This window comes from Gopherus flavomarginatus, chromosome 7 (genome assembly GCF_025201925.1).
Source record: "Gopherus flavomarginatus isolate rGopFla2 chromosome 7, rGopFla2.mat.asm, whole genome shotgun sequence".
Classification (NCBI taxonomy): Eukaryota; Metazoa; Chordata; order Testudines; family Testudinidae; genus Gopherus; species Gopherus flavomarginatus.
This window is the reverse complement of record NC_066623.1, coordinates 1,533,474-1,559,354: the sequence shown is the minus strand read 5'-3', so window position 1 is coordinate 1,559,354 and position 25,881 is coordinate 1,533,474. Positions and strand designations below refer to the sequence as shown.

Here is a 25,881-nt window from a genome sequence, read left to right as displayed (position 1 = left end):
GGGCGAGGTGGGGCCAGTGCTTGAACTGACCGAGTGGAGCTGCGGGCTTAGGGCTGGGGGATCTCCTCTCACCCGCCTCCTCTGCAACATGTCCCAGCCTGGGAGTGAGGGCAGGATCAGGCCCCTGCCTGCTCGCTCTGGGGGCTGGGCTCACTCGCCCCAGCACCGTGAGAGCCGCATGGAGTCCCAGAGGCGCAGGGCGTGCTGGGCGTTGGAGACTCAGCTGCCTGGGATCCCCCCTGCACTGCATTGCCCCCTCCGGGTGCCCATCCCCTGCCCACTCTCTGGCCCTGCTAGTGGCACCACCCAGGGGCTCTGGCATGTGAACTGCCCCGGGGATCTGGCGGAGCGGGGGTGGGGTCATGTCCCCAGAGCTCCAGTTCAGCCCTTGGGGCCAGGAGAGGCTGTTCCAGGGGAGGGGTGGGGGGGAGACGCCCAGCAAGAGGGTGTGAGGAGCAGGGAGCTCTCGCTGAAGCTCTGCCCCCCCGCGATGTCCCAGCAGGTCCCCTTGGCAGGATGGCCTGGCGCCCGCTGCTGCTGCTCCCCTTGCTCTTGGTGGCGGGTAAGGATTTCACTCCCTGGCTGGCGGGAGGGGGGCAGGGCACACCTGGGGGGGCGAGGATGGAGTGGGGTGAGGCAGAGGGCTGTCATTCCCCTGGGGCTGGGCACTGAGGGTCGGGTTCCCCAGGGCAAGTGCCTGCTCCCATGGCAGGCGACCCGGAGCAGCTGCCAGCAGTGGGAACTGAGTGCCCTCCGGTGGGCAGGGGGCCAAGCACTAACCCCTAAGGACCCAACCTGCCCACTCCAGAGGTCTCTGGAGTCTGGGTACTGCTTGGCGTCCCAGCAGCATGGGGAGCAGCTCAAAGCCAGTTGCTCAGGGAGTGCCACGCCAGGGACTGGGCTGGCACCCCCTGGGGCGGGCAGTGCCCCGGCAGCAGGGCGAGGGGAGCTCTGAACAGCTCAGCGCAGGGGCTAATGCTGGGCAAACGTCTCCCTTGCAGTTTCAGGGAATACGGCCCCGAGGTTCAACATCACTATCGCCTATGTGTTCGAGAACCTGACCGTGGGTGAGTGCGATGCAGAGGCGGCGGGGCCAGGCCGGGGTGCTGCAGAGAATCAGTCATGGGGTTCAGGCCAGACAGCACCACCCCTGCCTCGGCTGAGTTCCTGACAGCCCAGGCCACCAGCCCCAGCCCTCCCTGCGGTGCCCAGTCTCCTGCTTGGCTCTTGGCTGTGCAGCTGGCAGACGGAGAACCCACCACTGCCCGCCCTGGGGAGAGCTGCCCTACGTCTCATTGGAACACGTCAGGGCTGTACAGGCTGGGTGCTACGTCCCAGCTTTGGAACAGCCTCTGGAGGACCCCTCCAGTGGGTCAGACCCCTGAGGGGGCCCCGCAGCCTCACCGCCTCCTCGGACTGAACCTCTGGACTCCAGCCCCCCGTCCCCCTGTGAGCTCTGCCAGCGAGTCCAGCTGAGCCAGACACCGCTGTGCCCCCTCCCCAGGGGGCAATGCCCCTCGCCCAGCGTTCGCAGTGACAATCCCCCAGCACTGGGGCTGGGCAGGCAGCGGGCACAGCACAGGGAGTCCTTCGGGGAGCCCAGAGAGAGGCAGCCCAGCCCCCAGGGAACCCCAGTGTCAGGGGCTGTGTCTCTCCGTGAGAGCCCTGACTCTTCCCAGCAGCCAGCTGTTATCCCCCCTGCCCCGGCCTTTGTTCCCCAGCTGGGGTCTGTGCCCAGCTTGCCTGCTGGGGGGACCCATCTCCCTCTGAGCCGCAGGGCGCGAGGGGTCAGCGTCCTGGCGATTGGATCTGCCATTGTCGTCTCAGATTCTCCAATGAGATTGAGTCAGACTCAGCCACGTTTTTTTCAGTGCCCCTCCCTGGCTCAGACAGCGAGCGACATGTCCGCCTCTGTCTCTTAGCCTCCCTGAGAGCAAACTGTCCTTTCCACCCCACCCCCGGAGCCATGCACAATATAGGGGAAACTGAGGCACACACAGGACTCATAAAACATTAGAGAAAATTCCCACTTCAGCTGGCTTCAGCTTCCCACCGCTGGATCTTGCCTGGCCTTTCTCCACTCAGTCCAAGGGACCTGGGATTTTCTCCCTGGGAAGGGCCTGCCAGCCTGCACTGATCTCTCCATCTCTGCTGATGAGGCTGTCACGGAGTTGGGGAACACACGGCCCTGCCCCCCCGGCTCCCTGCGATTCACCGTGACTCTCAGCCAGGCAGTAGGTTTATTAGACGACAGGAACACAGTCCACACCAGAGCTTGTAGGTACAGAAAACAGGACCCCTTAGTCAGGTCCTTCTGGGGGGGGTAGGGATCTTAGACCCCAGCCTTGGGGTTCCCTCCGATTCCCCAGCCAGCCCCAAACTGAAACTCTCCAGCCCCTCCCCCTTTGTCCCTTTCCCGGGCCAGGAGATCACCTGATCCCTTTGTTCTCCAACACCTTCAGCTGGCACCTTTGCAGAGGAGGGGCCCAGGCCATCAGCTGCCAGGAGACAGAGTGTCAGACATTCTCTGTCCAGACAGCATCACATCTGCCCTCTAGGGTTCTGCAACAATCCCACCCCCTTCTCCCACCACCTAGATAAGAAATGCATAGGGGAAACTGAGGCACCCGCACAGTATTCAGAGAAAACATTAAGAACAGTCCCACTTCCTCACAGGGAGCAATGATGTCTCCCCCTCCCCCCTGCAGGAGACTGGGCCTTCCAGCTGACGGCTGTGGATGCCGATGGTGACCAGTTATTCTATGGCATGAGCGGGCAGGACGCCTACTATTTCTCTGTCAACGCCATGACGGGTGATGTGCTGCTGGCAGCCTCTCTGGACCGTGAGGTGAGGGGGTGGCCAGGGCCTACTGGGTACAGAGATGATAGAGATCAGAGCCAGGGCAGCGGGGGATGCTCAGGGGCCGTCACAGCTACTCTGCCCTTGTGCAGCCCAGATGGCACCAGGCCTGCTCCCTGCAGCCCCTCTCCCGGGCAGTGCCAGGCAGCAGTCATAGGACTCCCACCCCGCAGGGCCTGGCACTCTCGGATCCCACGGGGGAGAAGGTGCCCTTGGCAGAGGCACCAGGAGCCTCCCTGGGGAGGGGCAGCTCCCTGGTGGAGCCCCAGGACACTCCCCAGCCTCTGCCCTCTGAGCGGGGTGCTGGAGGGAGCCTCAGAGCAGCTCCCCGGGGAGCACTGGGATGTGGGCAGGGGCTGGCAGGGTTTGGGGAGCTGATGCTACAGCCCCTCCACATTAAAGGGAGCAGACGGGAAAGGAGTCCCAGGCTGGGGTTACTGGGGGTTGCGGGTCGGGAGTGAGGGGCACTGCATTCCCTTGTCCCCTCCAGAAATGCTTCCCCCCACACCTGTGGGGAGGGGACCTCTGGGGAGCGCAGCTCGCTTTGGTCCCAAGGAGCTGCCTTGTGAGGCTTCGACGTGCAATATGGGGCAAGTCAGTGGGAATGGGGAAGGAGGGGGCTGGGGCATCCCTTGAGCAAAGCCCCCCTCTTGTGTTTCCTTCCAGGTGAAAGCCAAACTCAGCGTCACCATCACAGTGACAGACCAGATCAACACTGAGGTGAGGGAGTGGGCAGGGAGGGGCTGTGCCTGGGGGAGCGGGGCAGGGTGGGGGCTGGCGGGTCCATGCCTGGAGGAGTGGGGCAGGGCAGGGGTTGGCGGGTCCATACCTGGGGGAGCGGGGCAGGGTGAGGGCTGGCGGGGGGGCTGTGCCTGGAGGAGTGGGGCAGCACGGGGGCTGGCGGGGGCCGTGCCTGGGGCAGTGGGGCAGGGTGGGGGCTGGTGGGTCCAAACCTGGGGGAGCAGGGCAGGGTGGGTGCTGGCAGGGGGGCTGTGCCTGGAGAAGCGGGTCAGGGCGGGGACTGGCGGGTCCATACCTGGCGGAGCGGGGCAGGGCGGGGGCTGGTGGGGGCCGTGCCTGGGGCAGTGGGGCAGGGTGGGGCTGCCGGGTCCATGCCTGGGGGAGTGGGGCAGGGCCTGGTGCTGGCGGGTCCATGCCCGGGGGAGCGGGGCAGGGCCTGGGGCTGGCAGGTCCATAACTGGGGGAGCAGGGCAGGGCCTGGGGCTGGCCGGTCCATGCCTGGGGAAGCGGGGAGGATGGGGGCTGACAGGTCCATACCTGGGGTGGGATGGGGCAGCAGGTCTGCGTGTGGGTGCATGGGGAGCGGGCAGGTTATGCACCCAGGGGCCGGTGCATTGTGCTGACAGCTCTTCGGGGACAGAAGTGGCAGCAGCTGGTGTGGCCAGGTCTAATCCAGCCCTGGCATAAGCTGGTGACTCCTGGTGTCTGCGGGGGCTGGCTGGATCCGTGCAGTGTCTGGAGCCTGAGACGCTGCGCCTTGGTGTGCCCAGAGCAGTGCCCGTCGCGGCTGGGCCGGGGCCCCAAGCCCCTGTCCCTGAGCCGGCACCTCTGCTCCTGCAGGTCTCGGGGAAGCTGACCATCATTGTACAGGACTGGAACGACAATGCCCCCATCTTCCAGAACCAGCCCTACATCACCGACCTGCCGGAGGTATCAAGCCCAGCCAGGCCTTCCCTGACCCTCACGGTGACCCCGCAGCCTCCCCACGCGACCTGGGGCCCACGCCTTGGCACTGCTCCTCCGCTGGCCGGGGCAGCCTCCCATGGGGCAGCGCAGCAGAGCCTGGCCCGTCTTTTCCTCAGCCACCCAGCCTCTCATGGGACGGAGCCTCAGCTCTCTGATCCAGCCCCCCCCGGAGGAGTCGGGCCCCCCCAAGGAGCAGGCCCCCTTGGAGGAGCCAGCCCCCCCGCAAGGAGCCATTCACTCCCCGAGGAGCCGGCCCCACCCTGAGGAGCCAACACATCTGACACTGGCTGCCCCATGCTGGGACAGAACAGGACGGGCAGCCGCTCTCCTCTGCAGGGCGCTGGGCGGGTCCCAGCAGGCAGCCTGGCATGGCCTCTGGCATGGTGATGGAGCAGCGCATGCTGGCAGGGACCTGCGGGCTCGCTGGGCTGGCGACCTCGGGTCGAAGTGAGGGCAGTGGCTGCCAGTGCGCTCCAAGTGGGGAAATGCCAGGGCTGTGGCACATGAGGCGAAAGGTCCCCAGCGTCTCGGGTTCCCCCAGACGTGGCAGCTCCGGGCACAATACCCTGATCCCCTGGGGGGGGCATCCCACCCCTTGAGAGGCCCCCAGAGCTGCTGCTGCGAGGACCCAGCTCTGTCCCCTGGGGGTGTCCAGGGCTGTGCGCCAACTTCCTGGCTGCCAGGTGCTGCCCCAGACCTACAGGCACCTCCCAGCTAGCCCCACCTGTCCCCTGTGTTTCAGACCACGCCAATAGGCAGCACTATCTACCGAGTGCTGGCCACGGACGCCGACTCGGGCAACGCCGGCAGAGTGCGGTATGAGATCATGTCGGTGAGTCTGGGGATGCCTCTGTGGGGCCGGGGCGGGGAGATGGTTGGGCTGGGCCCGGCGCGGGGCCGGGGCGGGGAGATGGTTGGGCTGGGCCTGGCGCGGGGCCGGGGCGGGGAGATGGTTTGGCTGGGTCTGGCGCGGGGCCGGGGAGTATTATGAGTATTATATTACACTCATAATGTCACAGGGGGTCCCTCTGCGAGCTGAAACGTGACCCTCCCCCAATATAGGGCAGTGACGGCGCCCCACTCCTCCGGCCCCAGGCACTTCAGCTGGGCGACAGGGGGCAGGGACAGGACTCTGCTTGGGGTGCCCAGCGTGGAGTGGGTCTCGGGGACCCTGTTAGTGGGAGGAACAAGGGTCTGGTCCGAGGCCTCCCCCCAGGGAGTTGCTGCCCAGCGAATGTGACAACCAGCTTCGCTCTCACTACCCGGCTCACCCCATCCTCTGGCAGCCCCTAGCGCGGGCGTCTGCCCCGGTCCCGCCAGCCCCCAGGCCAGGTCCAGGCAACCCAGACCAGTGAGACTCCCCAGCCGAGCGCTGCCAACTCCGCTGGCAGCCGCTAGAGAGCAGCATTGGGCCATGCTGGCCTCAAGCCACATGCTGGGGGGCAGCACTGAGATGGGGCGGTGGAGGGGCAGGTGGCCCGTGGGGGGTCGAGAGATGAGGCATGCGGAGGGCAGCGGATGGGGGGGCAGCGGGCTAGGGGGGAGACTTAGGGGCGTGAAGGTTCTTGGAGCTGTTCTGTAGCAGGCACTGGGGGCAGGGCTGTGGGGGGCTGTGGCTGGAGGGGGCGGGGGGGCTGTGGCTGGAGAGGATGCAGGGCAGGACTCCCACGGAGGAGCTGTGCAGAGCCCTGGAAAGCCCAGGAGTCTGGAGAACACGTGGCTTGGCTCTGCCTGGCCCCGCCTTGGCCAGGGTCAGGCAGCTGGCACCCACTGCCTGGCAGGGGCTGTTGGCAGAGCTTGGGGGGCAGCCCGGGGAGCTGCTGGAAACGGCACGGGGTGCAGGGGGCTCCGACTGGCTGTGGCAGGGTTGGGGCTCTGTGGATAGGGAGTGACTCCCCTCTTTTCAAGGGTCCTCTGTCTCCATCCCTCCCTCAACAAGTCCCATGGAGCTCTGTGGGGGGGGTGGATGGGTCTGTGTGCTTGGCTCACACCCAGCCACCCTCCTGCTCCCCATCCCCAGGTGACCCCCGACGGTGCCAAGAATCACCAGCTGTTCTACGTGCTGCAGAACGGGACAGTCGGGCTGAACGGCTCCCTGAGCTACAACAACCAGAGCACCTACTACCAGCTCCAGATCAATGCCACGGTGGGCCAGCTGCGGGGGCGCTGCAGGCACTGGGATCTCACGGGGTATCTGCTCCCCAGGACGGCGGGCAGCCCGTGGGGGAGCTGGAGGGAATAGGGGTGGAGGTGTGAGGAGGGGCCTGCAGGCACTGGGATCTCACGGGGTCTCTGCTCCCCAGGACGGCCGGCAGCCCATGAGGGGGCTGGAGGGAATAGGGGTGGGGTGCAGGGGGGGCCTGTGGGCACTGGGATCTCACGGGGTCTCTGCTTCCCAGGACGGCGGGGCAGCCCATTGGGGGGCTGGAGGGAATGGGGTGGGGTGCAGGGGGGGCTGCCAGCACTGGGATCTCACGGGGTCTCTGCTCCCCAGGACAACGTGGGCTGCCTGACGGACTGCATCTACCTGAGCTCCATCGCCTACCTGTCCGTGAACGTGGAGGACAAGCCTGACCTGGCCCCGCAGTTCCTGAACGAGCCCTACGTGGGGTCGGTGCCCGAGAACTGCCCCCTGGTAAGGGGTGCCTGCCACCTGCTCCGCCCCAGTGCCCTCCCCTCCGGCCAGAGCCTGGGCGCTCATGACATCACCGCCTGTTGCCATGGAGCACAGTGATGTCAGGGGGTCCCCCTTGGCGCTGCCCTTGATTGGCAGGTGTCAGCGACTCTTGTCTGCCCTAGGCAGGTGGGGCCCATGGGCCCAAGGATGCTGTGGGGAGCCAGGGTGTCTGCGAGGATCCTGCAGCTAGGGGCTCGCTTGGGCTGCGGGGGGGTGGAGGGGGCAGGGGCCTGGGGTCTCACGCTGGCCCCCTTGGGGGTGCTCCTGCTAGCGGGTCCTGTGCCGAGTGGGGACACCCTGAAACCGCCATTCAACTCCCTGGGGCCCAGGCTGAGACCCCCTCCGCCGAGCACAGCCCTGGCTGTGGGGAGGGGGTGAGCTGGGCAGAGGATGGTGGTAGCAAAGCTGGCATGGGACGTACAGCGAGCCCCCCCTCACCAGGCTCCTCATTCCAGGGGACCTCAGTGCTGACCGTGTCGGCCATCGACAGAGACAAGGGCGTGAACTACGCCCTCAACTACAGCCTCCTGAGTGAGTGATGCTGGGGGGCAGGGATGGGGCAGGCCAGGGCTCCCTTCGGCTCCCTCTCTGGGGGCACTCATGCCAACACATGTGGGAATTAGGGGTGTATGGGGGGAGTCACCCCAAGAGGTGAGTTTGGGGGGGCAGGTTGGGGGGCTGAGGCAGCCACTCTGAGGGGCTGAGTTGTGGGGCACGTTGGGGGGCTGGGGCAGTGACTCCAAGGGGCTGAGTTGGGGGACAGGTTGGCGGGCTGGGGCAGTCACTCCGAGGGGCTGAGTTGGGGGGCAGGTTGAGGGGCTGGGGCAGTCATTTCAAGGGGCTGAGTTGGGGGGCAGGTTGGGGGGCTGGGGTAGCCACTCTGAGGGGCTGAGTTGGGGGGGCAGGTTAGGGGTCTGGGGCAGTCACTCCGAGGGGCTGAGTTGGGGAGCAGGTTGGGGGTCTGGGGGAGTCACTTCAAGGGACTGAGTTGGAGGGCACGTTGGGGGGCTGGAGCAGTCACTCCGAGGGGCTGAGTTGGGGGGCAGGTTGGGGGGCTGGGGCAGCCTCTCCGAGGGGCTGGGTTGGGGGGCTGGGGCAGTCACTTCAAGGGGCTGGGTTGGGGGGCAGGTTGGGGGGCTGGGGCAGCCACTCCGAGGGGCTGAGTTGGGGGGCAGGTTGGGGGGCTGGGGCAGTCACTCCGAGGGCTGAGTTGGGGGGCAGGTTGGGGGGCTGGGGCAGCCTCTCCGAGGTGCTGGGTTGGGGGGCAGGTTGGGGGGCTGGGGCAGTCACTCCGAGGGGCTGGGTTGGGGGGCTGGGGCAGTCACTTCAAGGGGCTGAGTTGGGGGGCAGGTTGGGGGGCTGGGGCAGCCACTCCGAGGGGCTGAGTTGGGAGGCAGGTTGGGGGGCTGGGGCAGCCTCTCCGAGGGGCTGAGTTGGGGGGCTGGGGCAGTCACTCCGAGGGGCTGGGTTGGGGGTGAGGGCAGGATGGCCGTTCGGGCATTAGCAAAGGCCCAGCTGTGTGCAGCAGTGAGGGGCCACGTCCCCTCTCTCTGTGCCAGGGGCTGGGTGGCTCCTGAGCGGTGGGAGAGCTGCTGGGCACCATTAGGCTGGGGGCCTAGTTCAGCTGATCAGAGACCCAAGGGTGCTAAACCAGGCCAGGCTCCCAGGCTGGTGCGAGGGGAGGCCCTGGCGGGAGATTTGGAGACCCAGCGAACCCGCCCTGCAGCGTCTCCTGCTCCGGGGCTGGGCCCGGCTTCCCGCCCTGGGTGTCCTGCCCTGGCCCGCTGGGTACCAGCATCCCACCCTCCGTCACAGCAGGGGAAGCTGAGCCAAACCCCAGTAGCACTGGGACCCACGCGCCTGGAGCAGGGAGCCGCCTGGGTCGGGGGGCCTTGTTCTCCAGCCCCCTGCCCAGCTCAGGGCTGTGGAGCCGGGTCGGAAGGTGCTGGGGCCTCCATGGACTCAGTGGGTGCCATGCCCCAGGGAAAGGTCCCTGAGTGCTGGGGCCGTGTCTGGCAAGTGGCTCTGGCCAGTCCCGGCTGGCGACACCCCCCCGTGCCCCGTTCCCCAGCCCGCATGGCCAATGGGCACCCAGCCCTCAGCTCTCCTCCACCCACCTGCCCAGGTGCTGGCGTGCCGTTTGCTATCGACCTCGCCACGGGCACCATTACGGTGCGCAGTGCCCTGGACAGAGAGCAGCTGCCCAGCGAGGAGGTGCTGCTAGAGGTGCTGGTGAGTAGGAGGCAGCCGTGAGAGCCCTGCCCCCCCAACCCCTCTCCTACCCCAGTGTCCCTGGCCTCCCACCTGACCCATCCCCCCCACCCCCATGTCCCTGGCCTCCCACCTGACCCATCCCGCCCACCCCCCATGTCCCTGGCCTCCCAGATGACCCATCCCCCCCAGCCTCATGTCCCTGGCCCCCTACCTGACCCATCCCCCCACCCCCCATGTCCCTGGCCCCCAGCCTGACCCATCCCCCCCGGTGCCCCAGCCCCCCACCTGACCCATCCCCCCCACCCTCATGTCCCTGGCCCCCCACCTGATCCATCCCCCCACCCCCCACGTCCCTGCCCTCCCACCTGACCCATCCCCCTCATCCCCCGTGCCCCTGGCCCCTAGCCTGACCCGTCCCCCCCTCGGTGTCCCTGGTCCCCCACCTGACCCATCGACCTCTGGTGCCCCTGACCTCCCACCTGACCCATCCCTCCGACCCCCCGTGCCCCTGGCCTCCAGCCTGACCCATCCCCCCTGGTCCCCAGCCTGACCCATCCCCCTCCAGTGCCCCTGGCCCCCCACCTGACCCATCCCCCCTGGTGCCCCTGGCCCCCAGCCTGACCCATCCCTCTCCGGAGTCCCTGGCCTCCCACCTGACCCATCCCCCCCCTCCCCATGTCCCTGGCCCCCAGCCTGACCCGTCCCCCTCCGGTGCCCCTGGCTCCCAGCCTGACCCATCCCTCCCAGTGCACCTGGCCCCACAGCTGCCAGTGCCAATGCCCCAGGCCCCGTCTGACCCATCCCATCCTCCCTTCCCCTGACCCCTCATCCCTCTGCTGCCCCTGTCTGACCTGGCCCGTCCTCTCTGCCCCCAGGTGCAGGAGGAGAAGCTGGACATCTACGGGCAGGTGGCTCAGGCCAGCACCACGGTGACCGTCCAGGTGACCGATGTCAACGACAACACGCCCCAGTTCTACGACTGCGAGCTCCTCGCCTGCAACTTCACTGCCAGCCCTCAGAGCAGCTTCGGGGGCTCCCTTGAGGAGCATTCCTCTGCCAGGGTGCCCGTGGGTGGCCTCCACATTGTGGCCCACGACCCTGACAAGGTGGATGCTGCTGGGCTGCTCCCTGCCCCTGGGCATCCACCACCCTGTGGGGTGGGATTGAGGGGCATCGGCCGGGCTGGGAGAGCGGGGGCTGGGGATCAGGATCGGGGCCACTGGCAGGGCTGGGGATCAGGATTGGGGGGATCAGCCGGGCTGGGATATTGGGGGCTGGGGCTCAGGATTGGGGGATCGGCTGGACTGGGACAGCGGGAGCTGGGGATCAGGATCGGGGCCACCGGCAGGGCTGGGGATCAGGATTGGGGTCATCAGCAGGGCTGGGGTAGTGGGGACAAAGGGTCAGGATTAGGGTCATCAGCAGGGCTGGGGGTCAGGATCAGAGGGATCGGCAGGGCTGAGGAGCGGGGGCTGGGGCCAGGATCGGAGGGATCGGCAGGGCTGAAGAGCGGGGGCTGGGGGTCAGGATCAGAGGGATCGGCAGGGCTGGGGTAGCAGGGGCTGGGGGTCAGGATTGGGACCTGTGCCTGACCCAGTTGCTCCCATGTGAGGTCTGGCCGGTGTGGAGCAGGCCCCCAGCTGCTGAGTTTCTCGCCCTCCTCTCTCCCGGGCAGGGCTCCAATGGCACCTTTGAGCTGCAGCTGCAGGGCCCAGATGCTGCCTCCTTCTCCGTCTCGCCCACAAGGATCACGGGCACGGGGGAGGTGCAGGTCCTGGTGAAGGACCCCAGCACCGTGGATTACGAGCAGGTTCATGTGATGATAGTAGAGGTGAGAGCCCTGGAGGGTGCAGAGGAACAGGCCCCGGAGCCAGTCTGGGCGAGCGTTGGGCCCAGCCAGCTGCCGTCTCCAGCGTGCCTATGCTGAGCGCTGCAGGGGGGCTGTGTCCCGTTGGGCTGGGCAGGTGGGGAGGTGCCGCCCCACCCCCTCGGGGCTGCCCGACAATCCTCCTTTGCGCCTGGCAACATTGGGCCGAGCTGCAGAGCCCAGAGCCCCAGGGCGCCGGCCCTGCGTCGCTGCAGTAGGGGAGCCATCCCTGCTCTGTGGGTCGGGCGGGCCCCCAGCGTGGGCAGGGCAGCTCCAGCCTTATTCCCCTGAGCTCAGCGACAGGCAGCCCCAAAGATGGCTTGTGGGGTCAGCAGGGAGATGGGGGAGACGGGGCAGACACGGTTCCTTCCACCGAGTATGGGGGGTGCTCAATAGGTTTTGGGGCGGGGATGCAGTTCACAGGCACCACCTTTTTTTGGCACTGGTGGGTGCTCGTGCCCACCCTCGGCCCTGCCTTGCCCCATCCCGACTCCACTCCTGCCCCCAAATCCCTCCCCCAACTCCACCCCTCCCTGCCCTTCTTGGACCTCTCCCCAAATCCCCGCCCCAGCCCTGCCTCCTCACCCAAGGCCGTGGCGTTCCCCCTCCTCCCCCCAGGGGTGCAAGCACTGGGAGGGAAGGGGGAGAAGCAGGACCCAACGGCACGCTCGGGGGAGGAGGCGAGGCAGAGTGGAGGCGGAGGGGGCAGGAAGCTGCCAGTGGGTGCAGAGCCCCGGAGCACCCATTGAGTTGGCACCTATGACGTGGGCTTGGGGGTGACGTGGTCCCTTCCCCATGCTGCAGATCGTTGCCAACGACACTGGGAACCCCGGCAACTGCTGCTCCATCGCCACAGTGACCATCCAGCTGTTTGACATCAATGACCACAGCCCCGAGTTCGGGCAGAGCGTGTACTGGCTGCAGGTGCCAGAGAACAGCCCAGTGGGCACTGTCATCTCTGTCATCACGGTGAGGGAGCCCACGGGGCAGTGGCACTGTGGGGCACCTGCAGGGGGTGGGGTTGTGGCAGGCACTGGGGGCCCTGGCTGGGGCCCAGGCCCCCCTGACAGCCCCTCAGAGGCTCGTCCCTGGTGCTGCTGTGACCAACGGGCCCTTCTGGCTTTTGCAGGCCACTGACCCGGACAGCGCCAACTTTGGCAGGATCACCTACAGGCTGCTGCCCGAGAGCATGTACGTACCCTGCTGCTCCCTTCACTGCCACGGGAAGGTCCTGGCTGGGCTCTGGAGGTGCTGGTGGGACTGTGCCCGGCGGTGCCCAGGGACCCCACCTGCCTCCAGCTCGGCGTGCCAGGAACGGATGGGTCCATCGGTGCCAACTTTCTCGGCACTGGTGGGTGCCCGTGCCCCCCTGCCCCTTTCCCCGCCCCTGGCCCTGCCCCCATTTCAATCCCATCCCCAAAGTCCCCACCCTAACTCTGCCCCCTCCCTGCTCCTATTGGATCCCTTCCCCAAACGCCCACCCGGCCCCGCCTCTTCCCCCAGCACGCCACGTCTCCCCTCCCCCCACCCGCCCCGCCAGTCAGCTCTGTTGCGGTGGGGGAGACGCAGGACGCGCGGCGCACTCGCGGAGGAGGCAGAGGTGGAGGGGAGGCAGAGTCGGTGCCTATGGACAGGTCTGTCTGTCGGTCCATCCCATTAGAGTCGCCAACTTTCTAATCGCACAAAACCCAACACCCTAGCCCCGCCCCTTCCCCGAGGCCCCGCCCCCGTGCACTACATTCTCCCTCCCTTGGTGGCTCACTGTCCCCCACCCTCACTTTCACAGGGCTGGGGCAGGGGATCGAGGTGTGGGATGGGGTGAGGGCTCCAGCTGGGGATGCAGGCTTTGAGGTGGGGCCTGGAATGAGGGATTTGGGGTGCAAGAGGGGGCTCCAGGTTTGGGGGGGTTCAGGGATGGGGCAGAGGTTTGGGGCTCGGGGTTGGGGCACAGGCTTACCTCTGGTGGGTCCCGGTCAGTGGTGCAGCGGGGTAAGGCAGGCTGCCTGCCTGTCCTCTCACCACGCTGCACCCCAGAAGGTCCGGCTCCTAGGCGGAGTCGCGGCAGGTGGCTCTGCACACTGCTCTCTCCCACAGGCACTGCCCCTGCAGCTCCCATTGGCTGCGGAGCTGGTGCTCGGGGTGGGGGCAGCGTGCAGAGCCCTGTGGCCCCCCTGTCTAGGAGCCGGACTTGCTGGCCACTTCCGGGGCTCATCGCAGAGCCAGGACACGTAGGGACTAGCCTGCCTTAGCCCCGCAGCGCCGCTGACTGGACTTTTAATGGCTCGGACAGTGGTGCTGATCGGAGCCGCCAGGGTCCCTGTTCTGGTTGAAAACTGGACACCTGGTCACTCTATGTCCCGCAGCCTGGACATCTTTGCGGTGAACGCCAGCAGTGGGGAGGTGCTGGTGCGGAATGGCAGCTTGCTGGACCGCGAGACCCGCTCGGTCTATTACGTCACCCTGCAGGCTGTGGACGGGGGGAACATGACCGGCTCCACCTACCTCGAGATCATCCTGCAGGACGTCAACGACAATGCCCCAGTCATCAGCAGTTCCTACAACATCTTCGTCAACGAGGAACAGGAGAACATCAGCGTCCAGATCCAGGTGGGGCTGAGCCCTAGGGGGCAGATGCCCTTGCCCCATTTTTCCAGGGGACTAGCCGGCCCTTGGCACCTTCCAGCCAGCCCCTTTGGCTGCACCCTGGGGCCGTCTAATGAGGCTCCTTTAATGGGGGGTGCTGGGGCTTTCCCGGGGCTGTGGGGAGCCCCCTGGCCCCTCACGCCCGCTGGAGCCAAGGGTCAGGGTTCCCTGGCTCTGTAACAACGCCAGGGCTGGGTGGGTGAGATGGTGACAGGTTCCAAGGCATGAGGCACCGTGAGCTGCTGGGCTTGTGGGGTGGGCGGGGGGAGCTCTGTGGTGAGTCCCTGAGTCTGACTGATCCCTCCGGCGGCCTCGCTTCCAGGCCTTTGACAACGACGAGCCCGGCACCAACAACAGTCGCCTGCGCTTCCAGCTGGAGCCTGGGGCCTTCAGTACCAACTTCACCATCGACCCCGCCACGGGGGTGCTGCGCAGCGTGGGGGTGCTGGACCGCGAGGCCATGGAGCAGGCGCTGCAGGGGAAGGTGGTGGTGACCGTGCGGGTGCACGACCTGGGCGTGCCACAGCTCAGCTCCCTCGTCAACGTCACCATCATGGTGGAGGTAACCTGGCTACCGGCTGTGCTGGGGGGGCAGCAGGCTGGGAGAGGAGCGGGGCTCCAGGCTGTGCTGGGGGGGCAGCAGGCTGAGGGGGGGCTCCTGGCTGTGCTGGGGGAGCAGCAGGCTGGGGGGGAGGGGCTCCTGGCTGTGCTGGGGGAGCAGCAGGCTGGGGGGGAGGGGCTCCTGGCTGTGCTGGGGAGGGCCAGGCTGGGAGAGGCAGGGCTCCTGGCTGTGCTGGGGGGCCAGTAGGCTCGGGGGGGTGGGGCTCCTGGCTGGGCTGGGGGAGGCAGGGCTTTTGACTGTGCTGGGGGGGCAGCAGACTGAGGGGAGAAGCTCCTGGCTGTGCTGGGGGGGCAGCAGGCTAGGAGAGGGGCGGGGCTCCAGGCTGTGCTGGCGGGGCAGCAGGCTGGGGAGTGGGGCTCCTGGCTGTGCTGGGGGGGCAGCAGGCTGGGGAGGGCGGGGCTCCTGGCTGTGCTGGGGGGGCAGCAGGCTGGGGAGGGGTTCCTGGCTGTGCTGGAGTGGGGTGCGGAGGGCTCCTGTCCCAAATCTTTCTCCTGGGGAAGGGGAGCTGTGAGAATATTTCAGGGCCCCGCACTGGGCTGGAAGCTGCTCCCCCTTCCCAGCCCCAGGGCTGAGTGCCGGCACACGTTTGCCCCTCGCCCAGCTGGGCACCGTGCTGGGCCCAGACTAGTGGCCTGGGTTTCTCTCTGCAGGACGTGAACGACAACGCGCCCGTGTTCCTCAACGAACCCTTCACGTTCTCTGTGCGGGAGGGCCTGGCAGGTACGGGGGCCGCCTGCGGCTGCGCACTTCTGGGGCGCATTGAATCCCAGCAATCGGCCAATGGGGTCTGGGCAGGGCTGACTGAATGGGGAGCCAGGGGGCACTGTCAGTCCAGTGGTGGGGTGGGGTGAGGTGGGGGGTGGGCAGGGGGCAGTGCGGAGCGTAGGCAGGACAGCAGCAGGGTAGGGGTGGGCAGGGGGCACCAGGGGCGCAGTCAGTCCAGCGGGAGGGCTGGGGTGGGCAGGGGGCAGAGTGGGTGTGGTCAGTCCCACGACAGGGCAGGGATGGGCAGGGGGCACTGGGGGGCGTGGTCAGTCCCACGGCAGGGCAGGGGTGGGCAGGGGGCACCGGAGGGTGCAGTCAGTCCAGAGGGAGGGCAGGGGTGGGCAGGGGGCACCGGGGGCATGGTCAGTCCCACGACAGGGCAGGAGTGGGCAGAAGGCACTGGGGGGTGCAGTCAGTTCCACGGCAGGGCAGGGGTGGGCAGGAGGCACTGGGGGCATGGTCAGTCCCATGGCAGGGGTGGGCAGGAGGCACTGGGGGCATGGTCAGTCCAATGGCAGGGCAGGGGTGGGCAGAAGGCACTGGGGCGTGGTCAGTCCCACGGTAGAGCAGGGGTGGGCAGAAGGCACTGGGGGGCGTGGTCAGTTCCATGGCAGAGCAGGGGTGGGCAGGGGGCACTGGGGCGTGGTCAGTCCCACGGTAGAGCAGGGGTGGGCAGGGGGCACTGGGGGGCGTGGTCAGTCCCACGGTAGAGCAGGGGTGGGCAGGAGGCACTGGGGGGCGCAGTCAGTTCCACGGCAGGGCAGGGGGCACCAGGGGGCACCTGGGGGCGCGGTCAGTCCAGCGGCAGGGCAGGGTGCCACTCACTGGTTTCCCGTCCCCAGGCGCCTTCGTCGGCAGCGTGGAGGCGGAGGACGCGGACCAGACCGAGGTCCATCACCGAATCTCCTTCCAGTTGGTCAGCGGCAGCGGGTCCAGCAGCTTCCTGCTGCGCTCCATCCGCCTGGGCCCGGGGCAGTACCAGGGCAACCTGTCCCTGGACCCCGACGTGGCGCTGGACTACGACCGGCTCAGTCCGGCGTACTTCAACCTGACGGTGCAGGCGGAGAACACGGGCACTGGCGATGCCCTCAACGTGGTGCCCACCACGGTGCAGGTGCTGGTGCTGGACGTGAACGACGAGCCACCCACCCTGGTGCCAGCCTCGCTGCAGGACGTGAGCGTGGCCGAGGACGCCCAGCCAGGGCTGCTCACCACCCTGCAGGCCTCCGACCTGGACACCAACCACTTGCTGCACTTCCAGGAGCTGGGCCTGGCTTGTTACAAGGGCGCGGGGGCCGTGGGCCACGTGTGCCAGGACTGGTTCTACCTGGAGCCCAACGGCTCCGTCTTCCTCAACAGCTCGCAGATCGACTACGAGGTGTGCGACTTGGCAACCATCACCCTGCGCGTGGAGGACACACACACCGAAGAGGGCAACCGCTACAGCAACAACGGTGGGGCTGGCCCCACGACCTCACCTCCCGGTGCCCCCCTCGTGACGCTGGCTGTCCCAGCCTCGCCCAGCAGGGGGCGCTCTGGGGGGTGGGGTGCTGGCTGAGGGGTTAATCCCGGGTACCCTGGCCCCGCCCAGCAGGGGGCGCTCTGGGGGGTGCGGTGCTGGCTGAGGGGGGTGATCCCGGGTACTGTGGCCCTGGCCTCGCCCAGCAGGGGGGCACTGGGGGGTGGGGTGCTGGCTGAGGGGTTGATCCCGGGTACCCTGGCCTCGCCCAGCAGGGGGTGCTCTGGGGAGTGCGGTGCTGGCAGGGGGCGGTCTAGGGGGTGCAGTGCAGGGGGCACTGTGGGGAGTGCGGTGCCGGCTGAGGGGGGTGATCCCGGGTCCTCTGGCCCTGGCCCCGCCCAGCAGGGGGCGCTCTGGGGGGTGTGGTGCCGGCTGAGGGGGGTGATCCCGGGTCCTCTGGCCCTGGCCCCGCCCAGCAGGGGGCGCTCTGGGGGGTGCGGTGCTGGCTGAGGGGGGTGATCCCGGGTACTCTGGCCCTGGCCCCGCCCAGCAGGGGTCGGTCTGGGGGGTGGGGTGCTGGCTGAGGGGGGTGATCCCGGGTACTCTGGCCCTGGCCCCGCCCAGCAGGGGGCGGTCTGGGGGGTAGGGTGCTGGCTGAGGGGGGTGATCCAGGCTGCCCTGGCTGCAGCAGCAGCGATCGGTGCACATGAACGGAGGAAGGTTTTGAAGGTCCTGTGGGGTGGGGCTGGGAGATGTGCCTGGTGCCTGGGGGTGCTGCAGAGACCCTGATCTGTGACGAGGGCTCTCGCTTCCGTGTCCTTCGCAGCAACGCTGAGGATCCTGATCAGTGACGTGAACGACAACAGCCCGGAGTTCCTGCGCATCAACGACACCTTTGGTGAGACTGCGGGCTGGGGCGGCCCTGCGTGGGTGTGAGGCCGAGTCACTGTGCCCAGCCAGCGAGGCCTCCTGAGCGCTGGCAGGGCCCTGAGTTTTGGGGGCAGGGGTGAGGCGCCCACCGTGCAGCAGTCGGTTCCCGTCACTTACAGCCCCTGGATGTGAGTGGTGGCACAGGAGCCCTGTGAGCTTGGCAGGTGCCCGGTTTTGCCCAGCTCAGGGCTGCCCAGTGGGCTCCAGCAGAGGGTGGCTGCAGCTGCCAGCTGCCATGTGCCATTGTGAGCCGAGCTGAGCGCTGGCCGCTACTGAGCCGTCTTCCTGTCTCCTTCGCAGTTGTGGTCCCTGAGGTCTCCCCCGTGGATCTGCCGGTGGCTGTGGTCAAGGTGAGGAGGCTGTGGGTCCAGGGCAGCTGCCCTTGGGGGCTTGCGGGGTGCAGCCCGGAGGAGGGGTTTGTGCCGGTGGGGCCATGACATGCCCAGTCTCCTGTTGCAGGCCAGAGACGCCGACTCGGGGCCACGCGGAGCCATCACCTTCAGCATCTCCAAAGTCCTATTCCTCCAGGACAACGGGCCCTCCCACACCCTCACCAGTGTCTTCAAGGTGGCGACGACGGCTGAGGGGGACCTCTATGTCGGCAGCATCCAGTAACGCCAGGGCAGGGAGAGAGCTGGGCCTGGGGGGCAGTGGGGCAGGCGTATCTGGGCCTGGGGGCCAACGGGCGGGTAGCTGGGTTTGGGGGGGCAGCAGGGCAAGGAAAGAGCTGGGCCTAGGGGGCAGTGGGGCAGGGGTAGCTGGGCCTGGGGGGCAGTGGGCAGGTAGCTGGGTTTGGGGGGGCAGCAGGGCAAGGAAAGAGCTGGGCCTAGGGGGCAGTGGGGCAGGGGTAGCTGGGCCTAGGGGGAAGTGGGGCAGGCGTAGCTGGGCCTGGGGGCCAGCAGGACAGGGGTAGCTGGGTTTGGAGGGCAGTGGGGCAGGCGTAGCTGGGCCTGGGGGCCAGCGGGCAGGTAGCTGGGATTGGGGGGCAGCAGGGCAAGGAAAGAGCTGGACCTGGGGGACAGTGGGGCAGGGGTAGCTGGGTTTGGAGGGCAGTGGGGCAGGGAGAGAGCTGGGCCTGGGGGGCAGTGGGGCAGGCGTAGCTGGGCCTGGGGGGCAGCGGGCAGGTAGCTGGGTTGGGTGGGGAGCGTCTGAACGCCCTGCTGTCCTGACAGAGTTGCAAGCAACCTGGATGGGTCGTTAAAGGGCCGGTACCAGGTGACGGTGGAGGCCAAGGACAGCGGGACACAGTCGCTCAACTCCTCGGCTGTGCTGGACGTGAGTACACTCCCGGCCCTCTCTGCGGCCAGCGCTGGTGTTCTACAGACAAAACTACACAGGATCTTTTCAGGGGGCAAGACAAAGATGCCACATTTATTATGATAACAATTTGATTTATGACCAATAACTAATATCTTATTTCCTATGCATAGTTACCAGTCCTGGACATAGCTTGAGTTCGTGGCTTTATTTTGCAGCTTGGGTTTGTAGCTCGTGGCGGTAACTGGCCAGGAAAGCCGGTCACAAGGACAAGCTGGGTCTCTGTTGGGCCTGCACCGATGTCCTGCCATGTTGGCAGCAGAATGTTACCCTGCAAAGTCTCCCATCTCACCCATCCTTTTTGTAGGCTTTAGTTTGAATCCAGAGTCTGTAGGTCTTGCTGTGTCACGCGGCGTCTGGGTTTGGTGATTGATCACCCGTCAATTGCAGGCCTGACTTTCAGCCTGGGACCTGGCTTTGATCTTTCTTCTATTGCACCTTTTCTTTCTAGGGTGGACTCTGCTTACTTTGTTAGGGCTCTTGTCTACATCTTCAGCCGGTGGGGTTTGAACTCTATTTCATCAGGACAGGCTGGGGCTGGAGGTTGATTCCATCATCCATACACACCTCAGTCACACAGCTAAACTAAAGTAATAAGATTACAGCAGGGTTTGCAGAATTGAAGGTTGGAGGAAGCTTTTACAAAATGGAGTGAGCGTTTTAAAATGGGGTTTGAATTACAATATGGCAGACAGTGAACAGACGTTACAATATAGACAAGTGTAATGGATGGTGAACAGAAGTTACATTAATAAAGTGAACAATTAAAAACAATTTCATTTATCAGTTCTACACTGGGCACGGCACTGTGCCCACACCCGGCCTGGCTCACCTCCCGGCTCTCCCTCCCCCCACTGCAGATCTTCACCGTGGACCAGAGCTACCGGGTCCAGCTGGTCTTCTCAACCTCCGTGAATGAAGTGCAGGAGAACTCGGACAAGATCAAAGCGTGAGGGGGTCCCTGGGCACAGACGGGGTGGGGCAGCCTGCAGGGCTGACATGTCCTGCCCTGCGTCTGCAGAGTCACCTGGTGGGGATTTGCCCACGGTGCTGTGTTGTCCCAGAAACTTACACAGGATCGTTTTAGGGGTCAAGACAAAGATGCCACATTTATTATTAATCCGTAACTATTAGCAAATACCTTAATGCTTATACACATACACTCACACACACACACACACACCAAAATGTTCTGCAGCTGCTGGATAGTTACCAGTCCTGATTGCAGTTTGAGTTTGCAGCTTGGGATCGGAGCTCGTGGCAGCTAACTGGCCAGGAAAGCTGAGCACGAGGAGGAGCCGGGTCTCTGTCGGGTGTGCACCGATGCTCCTTGATGTTGATAGCAGAACGTTACCCAAAGTTTCTCATCTCACCCTTCCTTTTTTATAGGAGTTTAGTTTGGATTCAAAGTTCCTAGGTCTTGCTGTGTCACGCCGCCTCTGGGTTTGCTTGATTACCCGTCAATTGCAGGCGTGACTGTCAGCCTGGGACCTGGCTTTGATCTTCCCTCTGTTTTTCTGTTGTCCTTTTCTTTTTAGGGTGGATGCTTCTTACTTTGTTTAGGGCTGTTGTCTAGGTCTTTAGCCGTTGGTATTTGAACTTATCTCATCAGGACAGGCTGGGGCTGGAGGTTGATTCTGTCATCCACACATACCTCATTTACACATCTAAACTAAACTAATAAGATTACAGCAGGGTTTGCAGAAATGAAGGTTGGAGGAAGCTTTTACAAAATGGAGTGAGTGTTTTAAAATGGAGTTTGAATTACAATATGGAACAGAAGTTACAGTGTAGGCAAGTATAGTGAATAGTGAACAGAAGTTACATTAATAAAGTGAACAATTAAAAACAGTTTCATTTATCAGTTCTACAGCTGTGCACCCCAAAGGGGACCATTGGTGCCCAGGACCCTGTGGCAGGCTCAGTGCCCACCTCTCCCTACTATTCCAGTCCCACCTTCCCATCAGCCCTGCAGCTCCCCACCCCCTTGCTGCTTGGGCCACGGGCCGCACCGGCAGGGCCTTGAATGCCCAAGCCGCCTGGTGCTGCTGGCTAGTGGGGAAGGCCCCTGGGGCACCATGTGCCCAGGTGTGCTCCCGCTCGGGACCAGCTTTGACCCGTGACGTTGGAGGGGAGAACCAGATGCCCCCACCTGGCTCTGGCAAGTGGCACGTGTCTACCCACCCCTGGGCCTGCGAGTGGAGGGCTGAGGCAGCTAGACTGGGGCTCTCTAGGGCTGCGGGCGTGGGGCACAGCCCATGTACCAAGCTCCCCCCTGCTCGCTCCAGGGCTCTGACGATGGCGACCAGGGCGACGGTCTACGTGGCAGTGATCCAGTCTGCAGCAGATGCATCGCAGTCCAGATCGTCCAGGTACCCGAGGCGTGGGAAGGGGGCAGGGCACAGGCTGGGTGGGGGTGGCCAAGGCCATGGGGCCAGGGCAGGATCCTGGGAGAGGGGTGGCGCAGGCTGATGGGGAGGGGGAGGTTGGTGGGGGGTAGCTCTGGCAGGGGATGACGACAAGGCAGGCGAAGGCCGGGTACTTGGCGACTGCTGGGCCTGGGCCCTGTGTCTGCAGTCAGGACGAGCAGGGAGCCAGCTTGGGGGCCATGGGTGTGGGATGGCACCTCTGGGCTGTGGCAGGGACAGACTCTGGGGCTGGCATTGACGCGTTCCCGGCTCACATCCTGCAGGGCCCAGGAGAAGTCCGTGATGGAGGCGTACTTCGTGTACAGCAACGGGACGGCCCTGGGGGTGAACGAACTCAGCATGTGAGTGGGGTTAGCTGGCAGGGGGGCAGGCAGAGGGCTGTCTGTGTGGGGGGTGTGCTGTGAGCAGCGGGTGTGTGCAGAGGGCTGCCTGGGAGGGGCCTGGGCAGGGGCCTAGGGGGTACCGTGGGTGGGATGCCCAAGCAAGGGCCGTCTGGGGCAGCATGAGTCGGGTTCACATCTGGGGTGTGTCCTCAACAGATTGGTCCAGAGCAACTCTCAGGCACTGAGCGAGCTGATCCAGCTGGGACTGACCATTATCGTGAGTGTGGCGGAGCCGGGGCAGGCGGGCGCAGGAGCCAGCCGGGTTGGGACGTGCTGTCTCCTCCCGGAGGAAGGGCAGGGCAGGGCGTGGGGGAACCTGCCCCCTTAGGGCCATGGCTGAAAGCAGCACGTTGTCTCAGCCGCCTCCTTGCGGGGTTTGGAGGGGGCGTCGGGGCCGGGTACCTAGGGGAGCCTGGCGACAGCCTGGGTCAGCTGGAGCTACTAGGGCCTGGGGCACTGCGGGGTGGGGGGGTGTCCCAAGGAAAGGCTGAGGGCAGAGGAGCAGCGAGAGGTTTGCTGGCTGACCCCCTCAGAGAGCCGGAGCAGACGGCCCGAGGAAGCTGATGGCAGGGGAGGCTGCGTGTTGGACAGGACCAGGGGACCGGGGACGAGGGATGCTCCCCTGGGGAGGACGAGCTCCCAACAGAGAGATGGGGGTCCAGCCAGGAGGAGTGGGGGTGCACTGTGCCGGAAGGGCTGGGATGGCTGACCTGGCAGTGGCATAGGACAGGGCTGGGTGGAGGACGTTGGCGCGTGGTGCACACCATGTTGATGGGCTAAGGGCAGTGCCCTGGGGTGAGGAAGGGGCTGGTATGGGCTATTTGCACTGGGGTTTTGCTATTAACTGGCCCCAGGGAGGGTATCGCAGAGTCTTTGCAGCTGGCATGGATTCCTGGGGAGCTGAAGGAGGCCGGCTGGAGGCGGGCACGCTGCAGGACACTCTGGGCAGCACTGCCCTGTGACAGAAGAGTCCCTCTAACACTGCAACCCCCCAGCACCTCAGCAGTGACCAGGCTGCTGGCTGGATCCCCCTCTGGGGTTGCGGGGGTGGCACAGCCTATGCATCAGTGGGATCCTGGTGCAGGGGGTGACGTGTCTGTATACTCAGGGCCCCGGGACAGTGGTGGAGCCCAGTAAGGAGAACGAGCTGGTTGGCATCATCGCGGGGCTGGTTGGGGGCCTGGTGCTGCTGCTCCTCATCATGACGCTGGCCTTGCTGGCCACCAGCCGGAGGTATGAGAGCCCCCACCTGCTCGGCCCCCAGCCCCGCCGACACCTGCCTGTCCCACCCCATACCTCCTTCTGCTGCTCCTGCCCGTGCTGTCCTGTACCACTGCCATGCCACATCGTGCCACGTGCCAACCTGTCCCCGGGTCCTGCCCCAGCCAGCACTGCCCTCAGCGCCACGCCCGTCGCTCACCCCACCCACTGTTTGCTTTTGCAGCTACAGGAGGAAGCTGAAGGCCATGAAAGCACTGAGGGTGGCATCCACACTGACAGCCAGCGTGGCCCAGCAGGGGCCAGCCATCCCCGGGACAAACAAATACAACGCTGAGGGGTGAGCCTGGCCAGCGGGAGTGGGGACCTGCCTGGGGCTGCAGCCTGGCCGGCAGGAGGGGGGACCTGCCTGGGCACCCATCCCTGGGAGCTGGGGCTGCAGCCTGGCCAGGGGAGCTCCAGGGGGTGGAGGCAGAGATGTGACATGCCCCAGCACTGGTCGCTGGGAAGCAGAGAGGGGGTGGCAGTGCCATAGGGCTGTGCTGTTGTGCTGGCTGTGGTTGTGTCGTGGTTGTGGTGAGTGTGGCCGTGCTGTTGTGTTGTGCTGGCTGTGGTTGTGTTTTGGTTGTGGTGAGTGTGGCTGTGCTGTTGTGCTGGCTATGATTGTGTTGTGGTTGTGGTGAGTGAACTGTTGTGTTGTGCTGGCTATGGTTGTGTTTTGGTTGTGGTGAGTGTGGCTGTGCTGTTGTGCTATGATTGTGTTGTGGTTGTGGTGAGTGTGCTGTTGTGTTGTGCTGGCTGTGGTTGTGTCGTGGTTGTGGTGAGTGTGCTGTTGTTGTATTGTGCTGGCTGTGGTTGTGTCGTGGTTGTGGTGAGTGTGGCCGTGTTGTTGTGTTGTGCTGGCTGTGGTTGTGTTTTGGTTGTCGTGAGTGTGGCTGTGCTGTTGTGCTGGCTATGATTGTGTTGTGGTTGTGGTGAGTGTGGCTGTGCTGTTGTGTTGTGCTGGCTGTGGTTGTGTTGTGGTTGTGGTGAGTGTGGCCGTGCTGTTGTGTTGTACTGGCTGTGGTTGTGTCGTGGTTATGGTGAGTGTGGCTGTGCTGTTGTGTTGTGCTGGCTGTGGTTGTGTTGTGGTTGTGGTGAGTATGGCCGTGCTGTTGTTGTGTTGCTCACCCCTGGTTGTTCTCTCCCCAGGGCTAACCCCATACTCAATCTCACGCTGGACGCCCCTTCAGACCTGGGCTTTGACGAGGACTCCAATGCCGACGCCGCCAGGTGGGACTGGAATGTGTCCTTAGGGGGCTGGGTTGTGGTGCCCCTGCCCTCATGGGGACCAGCCTAGGGGCCCGCCCTGTGCCCTCAGTGTCCCCTCAGCCCCGCAGGCGGGTGCTCTGACCGGACGGGCACTGCCCAGCCCAGCGGCACCCTGGCTAATCTGTGCTGCTCCCTCCCCCGCAGCCTGAACTCGCTGGACGAAAACATGGTGGAGAACCCGGTGGAGCTGCAGGTGAGTGAGCAGCCCCCACGCCCACGTCTCCTGTGGCAGGCATGGCCTGCGTGGCAGTGCGCTCTGCCCCGTGGGAGCTCTCTGCCCCGCTCTGGCCATGCATTAGCTCTGCCTCCACCATGCGCCGTGCCAGCCGTGGGCAGTGGCCATGGCAGCTCCCTGGCTTTGGCGCCAACGTTGTGGCCTGGCCTGGTGGCACCGTCGCTCTGGCACATCTGGGGGTGGAGGTTGAGGGGGAGGTGGAGATGGGAGCCCAGGACTGGGGGGCAGCCAGCACCATGTGGGGGTAATTAACAGTCCCGGAAACTGTCAGACACTGGCCTGCTCGGTGGAGCCAGGACCCCAGCTGACTAGGGAGGGGAGGGGCACCCCAGGGGCTGGCACTTCCGTTCGCTCACAGCCTGGCACCCCACGGTGCAGTCCCTGAGGATGCCATAGCCGTGGGTCCAGCTTGCGGCTGGCACGGGGCAGTTCTGCTGGGTGCACTGTGGCCGCACGACTCCCTGTCGCTCTCCTTCCCCAGCTGGGCCGGGCGGCAGCTCCAGCGCAGCTGGGCGGCTGTGAGGAGCCCCTGACGGCCGCCCTGCAGGCCCACCGCACGTCTCTGGCTAGCGAGCCAGCTCGGCGACTGGGAGAGCCCAACAGGGCAACCTTCACCTTCAGCAACCCCTGCCTGGACACCACGGACCTGTGAGAGCCCCCGGCTGGTGCTGGGGAGGAGCAGCCACAGCGTAGCGGGACTTGTGTGGCAGATCCCCACGGAGAGCTGGAGCGACCTGCTGGCTCTGTAATGGCCCGTCCCTGCCAATAAACCTGCCCAGCCTGGGGCTGGCAGTCCCCCTTCCCGTGTGGGGGGGGCCTCACACAGCCCCCAGGACTGTCGGAATCCCCTCAGCCCGGCTCAGAGGTGTCTGGGCCCCTTGCTCGCGTGGCTGGCGGCTCTTAGCAGGGGACTTTGGGAAGCAGGGCAGGGCTGTGGGGAGCGGGGTGATCCAGCATGGGCAGTGGTGGCATTGGGATATGTGTAGCTGCCTCTCCCTGCTAGAGACAGTGCCTGGGGGTCAGCGTGGGGCAATGGAGGACAAGGCACAGGCCAGGAACTGGAGCCTGCTGGGCCCTGGCTTGGGGCATCCTCCTGGGCTGTGTACAGCAAGGAGTGACTGGGCTGAGAAGGGAGAAACCCTGGCACATGCTGGGCTGGCTCTTCCCTCTGCCCTTGGCACAGCCTGATACCTGGCCCAGGCCTGTGTGGCCTGCTGCAGCGCTCAGCCACTGCAGCCCATGCC

At 65.6% G+C, this 25,881-nt stretch overlaps 1 protein-coding gene across 1 annotated transcript; it reads left to right on the top strand.

Moving 5' to 3' along the window:
- The first annotated feature begins 507 nt into the window (after window positions 1-507).
- Window positions 508-25,472, top strand: CDHR2 (cadherin related family member 2). The gene is made up of 31 exons (XM_050961761.1): window positions 508-562; window positions 1,002-1,067; window positions 2,709-2,848; window positions 3,527-3,580; window positions 4,442-4,531; window positions 5,310-5,399; window positions 6,588-6,713; window positions 7,062-7,202; window positions 7,700-7,775; window positions 9,370-9,476; window positions 10,334-10,564; window positions 11,134-11,289; window positions 12,130-12,294; window positions 12,455-12,516; window positions 13,689-13,932; window positions 14,291-14,530; window positions 15,241-15,310; window positions 16,198-16,809; window positions 17,641-17,712; window positions 18,045-18,094; window positions 18,204-18,355; window positions 18,917-19,019; window positions 19,922-20,010; window positions 21,350-21,433; window positions 21,754-21,831; window positions 22,030-22,090; window positions 22,982-23,106; window positions 23,318-23,431; window positions 24,283-24,363; window positions 24,547-24,595; window positions 25,119-25,472. Exons 1-31 carry the CDS (start codon window positions 517-519, stop codon window positions 25,287-25,289), a joined length of 3,945 nt encoding a protein of 1,314 aa, XP_050817718.1. The 5' UTR covers window positions 508-516; the 3' UTR covers window positions 25,290-25,472.
- Window positions 25,473-25,881: the final 409 nt, after the last annotated feature.